Here is a 15,146-nt window from a genome sequence, read left to right on the forward strand (position 1 = left end):
TTAATTTACTTTTTATATGTATTTTTTTTTTTCATACCGCATCACTGTATTTATAGTTAGGACATGTTCTAAATTTTATTATCTTAGAACTGTTTCGTCTTTCTACTGGAAGTACCTACCGCTCTTACTCGATACGTTAGTTAGGTTTCTTTCTGTTATTCATGTATACTGAGAATTTGCCATTCCCTGAAAACCAGTAATAACTAATAACATTCTGAATGATTCTGAATAGCTTTATATTATCTTGCACTCGGCTGCTATTTTCACAGCAGTCTGAGTGTATATTTGGTTGCCTACATTTCATTCATATACATATAATTTTTAATTTGCAATTGAAAGTTATTTAACATCGTTATACTCAACCGCTGGCGCTGATCACAGGATGTTTAAAAACACATTAGTACCCTTTAAGTTTATAATCGACAAAAAAAAATCCCCAAAAGTTAATAAATTCCTACTGTTTCACCAACAATAATAACACCTGTACTAAGTGGGTAATCTGAAACTAAATTGACTTGGAATTCAGTTTTTTATTAAAAACATTATAAACATAACATCTCTATTACATAACACTCTATCTGTTTGTTATTTGTTAGGTATGGCATGTGCACATTATAGTTAGGTTTTTCATTTGTCGAATAACTTATCTTAGCCTGACTCACAAGAATATAATAAATAAATACATCTCTCTTAAGATAATACAAGAACAAAAAATATTGCACAACACGATCGGATTTCTTACGAACAAATATGGCAAGATACTTACATCTAACAAGTACTTGACTAGGCTCTAATTTCACAACATATCACAATCTATATAAAACTGATGGCTTCTTTAAGAAACAAAAAGAGAGTTACAAGTTTCGACATAACATCAACAGTCATCGAACCACTGGAACTGTTCAAAGGACTGCGACGAATCTGTACTCTTCGACCATTCAGTTTTTGTAAAGAACGATAATTCTTGCGAAGTTCTTCATTTTCCTCAGTCTTCAAATACGGAAAAGCTTTCACCTATAAACAGATTTTGGAAACTTTGCTCAACTTAATTTTATTATGTTAAACCTGATCTTTGGAAATTGGTAATTTGTTAGTGAAAACGGTCCATATAATCCCTTCGGTGCAGCTAGGTGTCGTAAGAGACCCATTGTATCGATAAAAACCAGCTCTATCTCGTGGGAGGAAATCGTCGACTCTGATGTGCATTTCTTGGATTGTGTTGACTTGGTCTTGGATTTTGTCGATGACATCGATCAGAGGTACAAAGTGGGCATCGTCATCAGGTGACAACTAAAAATATGTTGGTTACTTTTGTCACTAAGAGCAGCGAGATAGTTACATAAAATAAAACTGAAAACACAGTTACACCACCAGTATATTTCAGAGCTTCTGATAAGTTTCCATATCTACTCGCATAATGAACAAGATGGAGTTCTAGTGGAAACCTATTAAGCAATAATTTGATTACTACAGCAGAGGGAATTTTGAACAAAGTATCACCGTTGATCTTCTATTACGTGTTCTGACTCCCAGTGAAAATGTAAATGGTCCAACACGTAAACATGGGGTAAACCTCCACCTTTGACAGTTGGTTGATTTTCGACGTGTAGTCGTATTTCAACTATAAAACAAACATAAAAATCCTAAGCGGTAATTTAAAATATCTAAAGTTAACAGAACTCTAATAGAGTCAAAATAGCCACGATGAATGAAAATATTTTGTATAAATTGTACCTGAATGTCCGTTGTTTTTAGACTGCACAGGGTAGGTAACATCATACTGTTCAAAAATAAATGAAGAAAAATTTTCTTCTTGAGCGATGTCAGCTGATAAAGCAATGGGCGACTGTTTGGTTCCCATTTTACATTCAATAGGCCAATCATCTATAATAAAAAGAAATATATAAAGAAACGACAAATTGGTATAACATCATATTTTTTTTTATTAAAACCTCTAGAACAACAATTTGTAAAATGGACAGGCTATATTTACTTATTTATATGAAAAGAAATATTAAAACAAATGGAACGTGAAGACCATTGTTGGAAGTCACAACGTGTTTCGACAAGTTTCTATTTAACATATTCATTTTATGAAAATGTTTATCGATTATTATTTTTTCCACGATAAATAAAATGCATAAACGTAGTGTCCCACTCAGTTTGCTCCTAAGATATTAGGTCATAGATCAATAATTAATTACTCGAAGCCGCACCTAAGAACATTTTGGATCACTACTAATACAGGAAAAATCATTCGTACTATTTGTAGAATATCTTAAAGAACAATATCAAATCAAATTTTCTTATCAAAACGTATAGAACCATGTTTTCGTTAAAGTAAACAAAAAAACAAATAAACAAACTTCTCAATCACCGTTTACAGTTAATTAGATTTATTTGTACATTTTGATAAAAACGAAAGACGTGTTTGCCTTACAAGAAAAAAAATGTAATGTACTTTTATCGGCACTGATGTAATATGCTACAAGCTGTGATGGTGTTGATTATTCACTTTACTGTTATCAGCATATCCTCATTGAGTAAATCTGTACTGCAGTAATCACAGCCAATAAGTCATCCAACTAAGTAAACATGAATGTCTTAGAATAAACAAATCTTTATCTTCCATCGAAACACCGTTGAACAAACAGCTTCTTTTATAGATAGGTCACCCCCACCATTGTCCTAATAAAAAGTAGTAAAAAATTGCCAACTTTCACAAATTTGGTAACTGTTTGAATTTAATCGGACTTCACCAAATTTAACGCGAATAAACAGTCTTATTTTTTAATCCTTATTAGGAAGAGTAAATATTAAATATTCAAAAATTGTGGAAAGAACCTAATCTGGAGTTTTGTTTTTCCACCTTTGGGTTACATTGACAATGTGTAGGATTAAGTGATGTACTAAAAACAATATGTGTGTATTTATCTGATGAATAATAAAATTCTCTCTATAACAGATATTGCGTCTGACATAAACATGTTTTGAAATTATATTTTGGAGGTAAAGAATACACAGAATTACAAGTCTGTCATTAATCTTTCTTTAAAATAAAATAAAAACAAATTCGGAGTACGTGATTTAATTGGAGATGTTTGTTCGACTGCCTAATTTTAAATATTACAGCTGAAATATCTCCAACGCGTCAGATTTTTTATTAAATGCACTACTCAAAGATAGTTTTGGTCCAACAGTGTTGAAATAACACTCAGTCTTGTTCCGTAGTAAGCTGCTTTTTATTAAGATTTACTGTGGATTATGAACATAATGAAAACAAATTGTTGCTGTTTCATTCTACGTATTTTTGTTTAGATTGCTATACAATTTTTTAGAGAATAAAACATTTTTTAACTATCTTAGTTCCAAGGTGAATTGCAGTAAATACATTTTATATATATTTTTTCTGATAGGTAATTAAATATGTCCGACAACTAGATATTTGTAAAACAAATAAACATATACGTTTCCTGTTTTTTTAACCATTCTGTTACACCATAGGATGGAAAAAAGTCCTCTATAGGTGTGAAATTTGTTCTGAAAATAATAATGTTGGCGTTGAAGCTATCTGACACTTTATTTGACAGTTATGTAACCGCAACTGTCACACTAAACAAAGTATGGTATAAGGATTCGCGGTCCATTATAGGTATATGAATTTATTTTATTATATCTTAGTGGCATTATTACCATTTATTTTATTCAACTTTTTTAGTAACGTTCTACTAATCCTTTTTTTATACTGGAATATTTTAAATAATACTTATAATAGTATTATTATTAATATTAATGAGGAAATGACTAGTGATTTCACAGTGAAATGTGCAAATAAGTCCAACTTAATCTAATCAGCAATGTGTTGTAAACATTTATATGAAAATGTTCAAACTCCGAACACATAATGTAATCAGTTTCAAAGGGACCACAAAAAAGAATTTTGTATAAATTTCGAAAGTCACAATGGAACTCTTTAAATGTATTTTTTTAATACCACTTACAGCAATGATACTTTATAAACATTGCACGAAATAGCACCCAAAAGAGAAGTTTTTTGCCGAGTTAAAAATCATTCCCAAGCATCAAAGACGCATTCTTTTGTAAAGCTCGAAATTTTTATTTTTGTAAAATTGTACACTCTTGATATTTCTAGTTTCAAGCCAAACGGCCTAATTTATTTAAAAACAGAAAACAGTCAAAGCAGTCAAGAAACTAACTATAATTGAGATGACATATTATATTACACGACAAATGTTAACTTTATGGTTCATCAAATTAAAAAAGTTTTAATTATACAAAGTTAGATCGTTAATGTTGCATTTTATTTGTAACCTAATTAATTATTATAATTTTTAATATACCTAATTAAAAATTTGTGAAAATTTATTGCTTTACATTAAACTAAGTAAATTAATATTCCTAATTGGCAATAACAATAAGAACTTGACTTCTATTTGAAATAGATTCTAAGAAGGTTTTTATTCCTTTATTAGCATTTTTAGAATGCACTCTTATCTTCATAAAAAAACTTGCTCATTTAACAAAATTCCGAGTTTTTTTTATCAAAATTTCTTGACATTGATACATATTTAAAAGTGAGATAATTCGAAGGTTGTGAAATATAACGTCACAAGGTGTATGTTAAGAATTTTTACTATGCTCTGTGCCAAATGCGGACTTAGCACAAATTATAACCACTTATACAATAATTAATACGTGTAAGTAATACATAATTGATATTAACATTAACACAATAGTAAGTAAATGTTATAATTAGTAACAAAGTTGTCGTCATTGTCTTTACGAATATACTAATGTGTAATATAAAAAATACTAAACGTGATTCATCTAAAAAAAAAAATACAAAAATTTAATACCCAATTAGACTCAAGCAAAAGTCATAAATTAGCAACTGTCGCCTTGTCTGCGATCATTTTTATTGATACTTATCTAATTTATTAATTACTTAATTACGTGTAGGTAGGTACGAGTTTACAAGTCTCCGAATTAACACATTGAAAGTTCATTATTTAAACAATTATGCGAAATATTACAGCAATTCGATAATTTACCTTCGTTGTAGTTCCAACCACTCCGAGCCAGTGACGCAAAACCTGGAACAAAAATAAATAAAAAAGTTGAAACAAAGTTACAGCTAAAATCACTATGATTATTACACGCTGTTTGAAAAAGTACTTAATTCTGAACATGTATTTCATATTTTCCATTGTGATTGCTGTAATGATGTTATATTTAATTATGTGTACACGTTCATGGCCGAGAATACCAAATAGGTTAAAAATATTCCAGCTTGCAATTTCACCTGCTTATATTTTCCCTTTGTGATTTGTAAGCAAAATTTGAATTTCAAAACAATACGTGATAAACAAAATAGAGTGATTAACAAAGTTAACACTGGTTTGTTGTCGGGAAAATACTTTAAATTATTTGTGGATGACAATTCAACGTTTGATTTAAATTTAAAAGTTGAACCACAGTTTAAGTTAATTCGATTCACACGATAGATTTAATGATGTCAATGTTAATCGGAAGTAGTGCGATCCATCGGAAGCGACCTTTACAAAAAGAAATGCAATCATATGTTATCTCTGTTGCCTTCGATTTAGCGTGCTGTCACCAGCATATACGCTTACTAAGGTATCGTAATTGGAAAATACTAATAATGATACTAGGAGATTAAAAATTAAAAAAAGTGCAAAGTTTCGCCCGTAGTGTAAAATTAAACTATCGACAACCGATATATTTTCGAACAAGAAATTAAAAGAAAAATTATCTATTGTTAATAAAAAAAATATATTCAAAATAAAATAAAATTAACTTACCTGAATGTAAAAAAGAGCCGAGCATCACCATACACGCTAGTCTTGCAATTGTGTTAACCATAATGCCACTGTATGAAGTGAACTAATGCGATCACTGTCGATAAACTAACTGCTTCCTAGGAGAGTCTCCGGTGTACTACCAGTAGTCTATTGGTAAACTGCCCTTCGATTGTGAAGTATGGGCGTTGGACGTCGATCTTATTACTTATTAGATTATCTTTTCCGCACCCACCACCACTCGCACGTAAAGAAAGTGTAAATTAAAATTTTGCATTTTCGCTCTTTTATCATTTATCTCTTGTATTTGCGCGCAGTCATTGATGCAGTCAGTATTGAGTTTGCACTGACGCGAACTGATGCTTTGATCCTGAACACAAAAGTTTTACTGCAGGAATTTCATTTTGATTTTTTATAAAAGGGATTAACTGCGGACTTCCGGGTTATTTAGGGGCAAGCAAGTGTAACTATGCATTATGTAAATTGTAAGTTTATACTTTTAACAATAATGGGAAAGAAAACAATTTTTAAAGTGATGTTACGGTCACTGAATGTTTTGACAAACATAATGAGAATTTAAAAAGTGAGATTTGCAATTATGTAGCACTTTATGACACAAAAAATTTTTATCTTCCAACGGTAATAATTATAAGTTACTTAAAGAGGCAATGATTCACTGATTTCGCGCTATTCTCATCATAAATTTTATCTATATTTCCTCATAAAGTAATCAGTTTTAGCCGACATTATATTATTTAGATTCAATTTTTTATTACATATGAAGTTTACAATAAAAGGTTGTAATGGAAGGAATCGTCAAAAAGTTAATGGCCACCTCAAAACTCTCTGACTCGGTGAAATCAACTTATGCCTGTGGAGAAATAAACTTTCTGCTACTGTCAGAATTGAAATATTCTATCATTAATTAAGTATATTAATTTGTTTATAGATATTACAGCTAGTATTTAATAATATTACTTTTCGAGCTTATACAGAAAAAATAAAAACGACGTGAATAAGGGGCATGCACATTTTGCATATTTAAATTTCTGAACTCCGACAGTGAAAAAAACAACAGTTATGAATATGTTAATATATTAAATTAAAACAGATTAAAAATTGGTCTAAGAACTCTTTTCTCCCCGAAAGCAAGCAAATGCAGTTTCTTAAATAAATTGTAAAATTTGATTCTACAAATATTATTAATTTTTTTTTATATATTCATATATAAGAATAATATGGATTATTAAATTGCAAGCAAAGAAAAAAACAGTTAATATCCATATGTTTCAAGGTAGTATTAACTGCCAAATGTGTCGATTTAGATAGATGCAGTGTGAAGTAAATAGCAACAATACTTTTTTCCAATTTAAGAAAAATATGATAAGTCGTTTCTGATTTAGCAATAAAATAAATTGCCTCATTTATAACTTTTTTGCAACACATTATATGAGCAATTCTAAAAAATATATAAACAGATAAACTTTGATTAGTGATATATATTTGTGTTAACCTTAAAATGTTTATAAGATTTCAGGGCGGTCGGTTCTGTCATTTCTAATTAAATTAAAAAATGTTGAACAATTTTGTTTTTTTTTTTTAATGTTTAAGATAAAAACATAACGACAGATTATTTTGTAAAACTTAAAGAAAGTTTATCTTGGTGGAGATGATCAGACAAATTTTAATTAGTTTTATCATATACATGATATCATACAAGAAAAATTTAACAACAGACAGTTCAAGAGTATCTATGTCGAATTAAATCAGAATACAGACGCAGACAGACGGAAGGGGGAGACCTACTTTTTCGCACTCTACACGCTATCGTGATGTCGCAATCATGTCGCTAAATTAACTTGAGATAAATTGGCCCGTAAGCCAGATTTCTTAATTTTTATTGAATTTTTATAAACAACAGAAAAATATCTCGATGTCACAAATGTGGAGATCTTCTTAAATACAAGACTTGCATGTTTTTACATAATCTAGTAGTATTATCACAGCTGAGAGGCCAAGGAAAATATTTTTATAAAATTTTAGTTAAAGAAGTGGTGGCAAACATTAATTTTATATTCCTAAATTGTAATATAATTTTATCTACAGGTAATTCGATACTAATAGACAAGTAAAAAACACATCAAAAAGGACTACTAACACAAACTAAACAAAATAAAAAACTATTTATTTTACTAGTAAGAGGGCAATAAAAAATACGACCAAAGACAGCTATGGAGCAAAATCGAGATATTAATAAAAATATTGTCTCTTTTCTCTGGGACATAAAATAAATAAATTTGATTAAATATCTAAGAATCAGATACATTTATCAAACAATCCCGACACAAGTTTATTTTTTACACAAGTCAGATTTAAACACGAAATATAAGAGGTTTTAATTATACTTATGAATTTTAAAGCTCTGTTGAAAACAAAATGCGGCAGTAATGTCTAATTGTACAAACAACACACGGGTAAAAAAATTGTACAACGGTTATTTCGACAAAACTTCCCTCACCCTTGAAGTTGAGTACAACAAATCCAAATTTTTTGAAAAATTGTAAAATTTACCTTATAAGTTAAAATAAGAATATGTATGTAATGTTAAAATAAAGATAAAGAAGCATGTTACGCGTTTATTTTATTTTTATAAGGACACATACATATATCAATTTGGAAATATAATGTGTAGTAACATTGTAATAACAGTACTGCATTCCCAAATTTTCGAGAAAATGGAGTAAGTCGTTCTTGATTTTATCAATAAAATAAATTGTCTCATTCATTTTTTTTTGAGTCGCCCTGAGAAAATAATTCTAAAAACCAGGAGCGCATTCATAAGTCACACGTATAGAGCTACAATATTTTGCATATTTAAAAAAGGATATATTCCGCGAAATTTTGAGATGACGTCATCAATTTTTTGGGAGGGGATAAATGAGTAAATTTTGATTAACGATTTACCATGATTATTATAACTTTAAAACTTTTGCGACGTTTCGGAGCACTCGCAGTTTCAAAGTTAAATTACAAATTGTTGTTATACAATTATGATTTTTTTTTTAATTTGGATAACTCAACATAGATCCATGTACCAAAAGTTCAGGAGAATCTTCTTTTAAAAAATAAAAAAATCTCTTGTAAATTTTGGAGATGACGTCATCCCATTGGTGGTGGGTTCCTGAGATTACATGTATAATAAAAATCGATACAAACGCCAGAGAGACTGAAACGGGAAATTACTTTTTTCGTACTCTAGGGGTCATGAAACGTCGAGAAAACCTGAAAGCAGCGATTCGTCGGATGGACTCTATTCCTATACTTCCTTGGCTTACCTCAGGATGTAAAAAAAATTGCTTTCAAGCCTGAAGTACAATGAAACATGTCTAGCATTTTAGAAAAACTGTAAAATTCATTAAATATTTTGAGTCATCCAGTATAAGCAAATGTAAAAAATAGGAATGTAATGATAAATTACAAGTACCTATAGACTAAACATATTTTGCGCATATTAGATAGGATTTATTCGGCAAAATTTTTAGATGACGTATGACGTCATAAATTTTTTTGGGATTGATAAACAGATACATTTTACTTAAAAAGCTACCATGCTTACAATAACTTCAAAACATCTGCAAGATTTCAAAGAATTCGATTTTGCAGTTCCAGATTTAATCATAAAATACATTGACTCATTCATTAATTCTTTTGAGTCGCCCTGTATAAGGAAATCTAGAAAATATGAATGGAATGATAAATCACAAGACACACATATTTTGCACGGTTTCGATAGGTTTTATTCGGCAAAATTTTGAAATGACGTCATCAATTTCTTGGTGGAGGGTAAACAGATATATTTTGATTACAAATTTACCATGCTTACGATACTCACTGAAACTACAACATTTTCCGAAAAAAAATTAAAACTTCCTTCCATAATATCTGAACGATGGATTGTTTCATAATAACTTTTTTTGGACTATTAGTCACATCGAAAATTATTATATAGTTTTCCAATTGTATGTATTTTGCACTGCTGATAATCGCTAACAAATTACAAGAATTCAAAAGATTTTATTCGTAAAATAAAATAACAAACTTTTAACAAACACTACGGATGAGTAATATTCGATTATATGAGTTATAACTTATAAATCATCTAAGCTATAAGCGAATTAACAAGAAAATCTTAATCTAGATTGCGTTAATTTTTGACATTCCCAAGGTATATCGTTATACATAATTTAATACACCCAAAAAAGAGTCACATACAAGAAATAATTTTTTCAGTGTAGCACCTGCTAAGCAATAGGACACCAAAAAAAACTTAAAAATTGATAGATATTCCAAAAATATATATATTACACTTAAAAAACCGAAAAACATTAACTGTGTATAAATTAGAAAATAAAAATGAGAAGGTAACAGTGTACTTCATAACATCATTAGAGATTACCTTCAATGTCGCACTCTTCTTCCTCGAACTTTTAATTCTTCTTGGCTTTTATTACAAAAGTGGACGAAACAGCGAAACCGTTTTCAAAATTGATAAAATTCAAACCGGAAAACATGTTTCTGTTTCTGACCATGAAAGCTTCGATTCCACTGCACTAGCACTTTTTTTTTAATCTTTAGGATAGTTGTTCTTCAATGAATCCAAAGTCTTTTGAAACTAGGCGAATGTCGTTCTTCTGTCCTATTTTTTTTATCACCGACTAGTGATTAATAGGTGCACCGTGACAATTTCAGGTTTGTACTTTTAATGTGAATTTTCAATGTCACTTAAACCCGGTTGATACAAATATTATTACTCAGTCATGCACTTAGTTGACCATGTGATCAACATCAACAATCACATTCGCAAAATTAAGCCTAAATATGTCAATAAGCACTTATAAGATATTCATTTTCTCTTCACAAGTTTACCTGCAATATGTTTCACAGACTTTTAGTTGAAACTGATCTTCCAATCCAAAATTGTAACTTTTATACTATGAATGAAAAAAAATCGATAAAATAACATAATTTACTTGAGAAATCATTTTTATTATATTTATTGTTATTATTATTATTGTTTCATCTTTATAAAAAAATGAGATATAATGATAATAATGAAAAAACATTTTAAAGTTTTAAAATTTACAGAAGGATATCGAATGTGAATGGTTTCGCGTAATAATAATTAGAAATTTATAACAAAATAAATACTTTGATCTACCTACTTCAAAACGTCAGATAACTAAAATCTCACTACATGGTAATAAATAAAATCTATTGTATAGTGAACATTATTAAGTCATGTACGACAAATGTTTTATTTAATTCTTTTAGATGCAAGCACTATTCAAGTTTTATTGTTTATATATGGATTCATCAAATCACAAAATTATTTTGGTTTATTTACTAATACCAAGATTAATATCTACTCATTCATCAACCAAGATTTTTGCCTTTTAGATCTTGAATGTTTTTAATTTGACATGACTGATGATCTTTCTTTACTTTTTTTAATGTTCAGATTAGTCATCAAATTCCTAAATATTTTTATCTATAATTGAAAATAATCCACAAACACTATTTTTTTGTATCTACAAGAGTTTGTTGCATTAGTAAAGAACACTCGTAAATTATATTAAATAAAGTGCCGTACTTTTGACGTCAAACTGCATTGCTTTCAAAGTTTCTGAGTATTAAATGATGTCTCCATTGAACGATTTATGGCGATCTGTAATAACTGATAGGTAAAATGTACATACCTATCGATTCGCAATTTAATGCACAAATTTAGATTTCTTATTAGTTGTTTGTAAATGGAAAATAAAAGTATTTATTTGCAACTTCATTTAAAACCTTCCATAATTTTTTGCCAAAACATAATCCAAAAACACATGCGCAGTAAACCTTGACGGCAAAATTATTCCAGTGTTCATTAACCTTTATTTTTCACTGGTTAATAGTGCATATTAATATTTTGGGTAATGCAAACACGTACTTGAGAAATGTGACATTTTAATTCCTTTTTTTTTGTTATTCTTCAAAAAAATATGTGAACACAAGTATTTTAATAAGTCCACTTCGTATAACAAGGCTAACTGTCACTAACTTGTGTTTTTCCTAAAGTACCTAAGACAAACGTACCTAGTGGACCATGTCATCTTACGCATAAAATAATTCTTAGCATAATTCGTTCAGCTGTACAGACAATAAAATTGTTTGGGTTAAGGACAAAGTTGAAGCGAAGATAAAAAACCATACAAATTTACTAGTAAATATTTATTAAGATTTATTAAAATGAATACTAATGGAACACATTTGCATTTTAATTAAGTGAAATTACGATGACTGAATGATAAAGTAATAAGTAAAGTACATTATCTATAAGTACTAGGAACATCCAGTGTTTTTACCTTCAGTACCTATATAAATTATAGAATTAGTAGGTAAGACGAAGGTCAATGTATTTTGCATTAATTAATTACCTGACTAGTTTCACTGCCACAGCAAGTGCACTACTTAAAATAAAAATGCAGTTTTAGGTGTATTTGCATAAAACCGAATGTCAAGGTCAATTTAGGAGTTAAAAATAAATAACAAGTTTATTTTAAATAATACGATGAAGTTTATTGGAATTACACACCCATCTCGCAGATAACAAATTTAAAAGGAAGTTGGAAAGTTTAACATTCTTATTAAAACATACTATAACACAAAATAAAGTTTTAAATGTCTTGAAAAGCAAAAAAAAATTGACTTTTCATTTACATGTAATTCTATCGTCTTTATTTAAATCAGATATACATTTATCAGAATGATACAAATTTGGTGCTTATATTTATACGAATAGCAGTGACTGGGCCAAAAACAGTCTCTAATTTAATCAGTAAAATCAGCTTCTTTAGGTATTTCAGTCAGTGAAATCAAAGTGTAATACAGGAATTCATAAAAAAGAATATACTTATTTTTTTGTTATTATTCATTAGTAGGAACACTGCATGCGATCTTATACGATTTTCAGTTAACAATAATCTTTTCTTGGATTAATTTTTAAAGTTCTTAGGACTGTTTTTATAAGATAAATTTGCAATGTTTAATAACAGCGATATTTTGTGTAAATATATATAACGCTAAAAATATCATTTTTTTAAATAAAATATTACATTCCTCGAATACCTACAAACATTTACTCTTATTACATGGAAAGCTTAGTTACGCGAAACTTGTGAAGGTAGGAAAATATTAGAGAATAATATCAGACAAATCTTTATACTGTGATTGCAAAATCTGCACCATTCTTGAGTTTTGTCAACAATCAATCTCACCAATTAATAGATATCCGCAACAATAGAAATCTTGTCTGATTGCTGGTCATCTCCGAATCAGTTGGGACATCAAAATAATAATAACGGATGCATACCAACAAAAATTGGTCTAAGTTTATTTAAACAAAAATTCTCTCTCGCCTGAAGTACGGTCTAATAATAATTCCCGCTACTTCGAAAAATATAAACTGTAATTTTGAGAAATTTTATTTTTTTATGATAAACCCTATACTTTAAATCAAGTAATATAGAAAATACCAGTCACAGTGAAATAAAAAACAATACTGCATATAGTAATCGGACTCTTGACCCTAGCGTTGCGCTGCTTTAACTTTACCAAGCCCTTGTAAGCGCTCGGCTTGTATTAATCAGTACAAAAGTTTGTTATTCAATTTAGATTTTTTTGCGAAAATGTGTGTAAAACTCAAAACGGATTCATAATTCGTAAGAACAGGAGTATGTTATTTTATAAAATTTCGATAGTACCTAGTTGCTATGCGCAATTTTAATACAGGGTCATCAAAATTGATTGAGAGAGTTGGTACCCCTGTTTTTGTCGTGAAGTTTGTCAACCTTATGACAGATTTGTTTAAGGTTATATGGCAATGAATTCAGTGGCGTGACAAAAATTAGAAACTTCAAATCTGACAACTAATGTTTTCACCAAAAAAAAAGTCGAAAAAAGACGCCACTGAGTTTTGAAATTTGAAACTTGAAACTTCAAATCTGACAGCTAATATTTTTATACAACTTAATAAACCAAATTATTCAAGTTCAGGTTTACCAACTCTCTCAATCAATTTTGATGACTCCGTATGACGTGTTGGTGGGAGTGATTAGACTAATTTTAGTTCGTGCTTTAGCTTTAGATTTAGCTCACGCTAATCCTAACATACATCTAAAATTTAAAAAACTAGATAAAGGAAACTACGTTACTGCACTTTTAACTGATTTAAAGAAAACATTTAACACGCTTGACCATAAAATATTACTAAAAACACTCAACCGGATGGGTATTCCCAACGCAACTAAAATATCTAGAAAAAAGTATAGCAACGACTGAAGTCAATGGGAAAACCAAGACCTCGCAGGAAGTTAAAATTGAAATCCCATAGGGCATAGTACTTGACCTACTATACACAGTATATGTCCAACAATATGGAAAACTTAAAACTAAAAGCACATTACACGATTTTTTCTGATGAAACAATTCTATTGTACAAAGCAAAAACCGACAGGACATGGAAAAAATGATCAACAATGACTTACTAATTTATTCAGCATGGCTCGGAAAAACTGGTTTAACCATTAATATAACAAAGACAAATTATATTACATTCAAGCAAAAAATAAAGAAAATATTATATAAATAATAATATAATAAAACAAATAAATCAAGAAAAGTACCTAGGAATAATACGCGACGACGAATTGAAATGAGATTTACAAGAATTAAATCGACGCGGATAAAACTTATCGATTTATTTACTGAATACACAACACTACACCACTAACTAAATAGTGATAATGTATAGCGAATAATTCTGTCGTCCTAACGTACTCGTATTCTAGCTAAGCTAGACTTCACTTGAATTTACTCATTGACTAGACTACCCATTTCCGACGGTGGTTTCTATTTAAACCACTTCGCTGTTCTGCTACAGGCCCCAGAAAACTCGACGTTCCGATCAGAAACATCAACTGTTGTAGATCGAATTCTGTAAACGACATTGTTGATTCTCGTCACGACGGTATATGAACCTTCTCAGTCTGACGATAACTTTGGTCAACGACTTTTCTTCCTTCGAGGGTTATAAAGCCATACCAAATCCCCTGCATGTAATCCTTCTGAATTACTTAAGGTCGTAGAGTTTTCGTTCGATCACTCACCACCCTAATCTTGTGGCGCACAATTTCGTAAAAGATGGACAGCCTCTCCTTTGCTTCATCGCCGTAGGCATTGACCTTCTTGGGGCACTGAGAAGAA

At 29.7% G+C, this 15,146-nt stretch overlaps 1 protein-coding gene across 1 annotated transcript; it reads right to left on the reverse strand.

The window, feature by feature from the left end:
* Window positions 1-515: 515 nt before the first annotated feature.
* LOC135129207 (putative carbonic anhydrase 3) lies at window positions 516-6,171 on the reverse strand. Its single transcript, XM_064056339.1, has 7 exons — window positions 5,844-6,171; window positions 5,073-5,114; window positions 1,735-1,884; window positions 1,501-1,621; window positions 1,340-1,445; window positions 1,066-1,290; window positions 516-1,014 (listed from the first exon to the last, which is right to left on the reverse strand). The coding sequence occupies exons 1-7, from the start codon at window positions 5,902-5,904 to the stop codon at window positions 814-816; spliced, it is 906 nt and encodes a 301-aa protein (XP_063912409.1). The 5' UTR covers window positions 5,905-6,171; the 3' UTR covers window positions 516-813.
* Between the last annotated feature and the right edge of the window lie 8,975 nt (window positions 6,172-15,146).

Source organism: Zophobas morio, unplaced genomic scaffold, assembly GCF_036711695.1.
Source record: "Zophobas morio isolate AGI-343-1 ecotype UQ-CSIRO unplaced genomic scaffold, CSIRO_AGI_Zmor_V1 ptg000014l, whole genome shotgun sequence".
NCBI lineage: Eukaryota > Metazoa > Arthropoda > Insecta > Coleoptera > Tenebrionidae > Zophobas > Zophobas morio.

Bases quoted from the DNA above. Each gene is read 5' to 3' on its own strand.
- LOC135129207 (XM_064056339.1), bottom strand. From the start codon at position 5,904: ATGGTTAACACAATTGCAAGACTAGCGTGTATGGTGATGCTCGGCTCT. The intron at 5,115-5,843 runs GTAAGTTAATTT...TTTTTGTTCCAG, and splicing joins CGGCTCTTTTTTACATTCAG to GTTTTGCGTCACTGGCTCGG. The intron at 1,015-1,065 runs GTTTAACATAAT...ATCTGTTTATAG, and splicing joins TACCAATTTCCAAAGATCAG to GTGAAAGCTTTTCCGTATTT.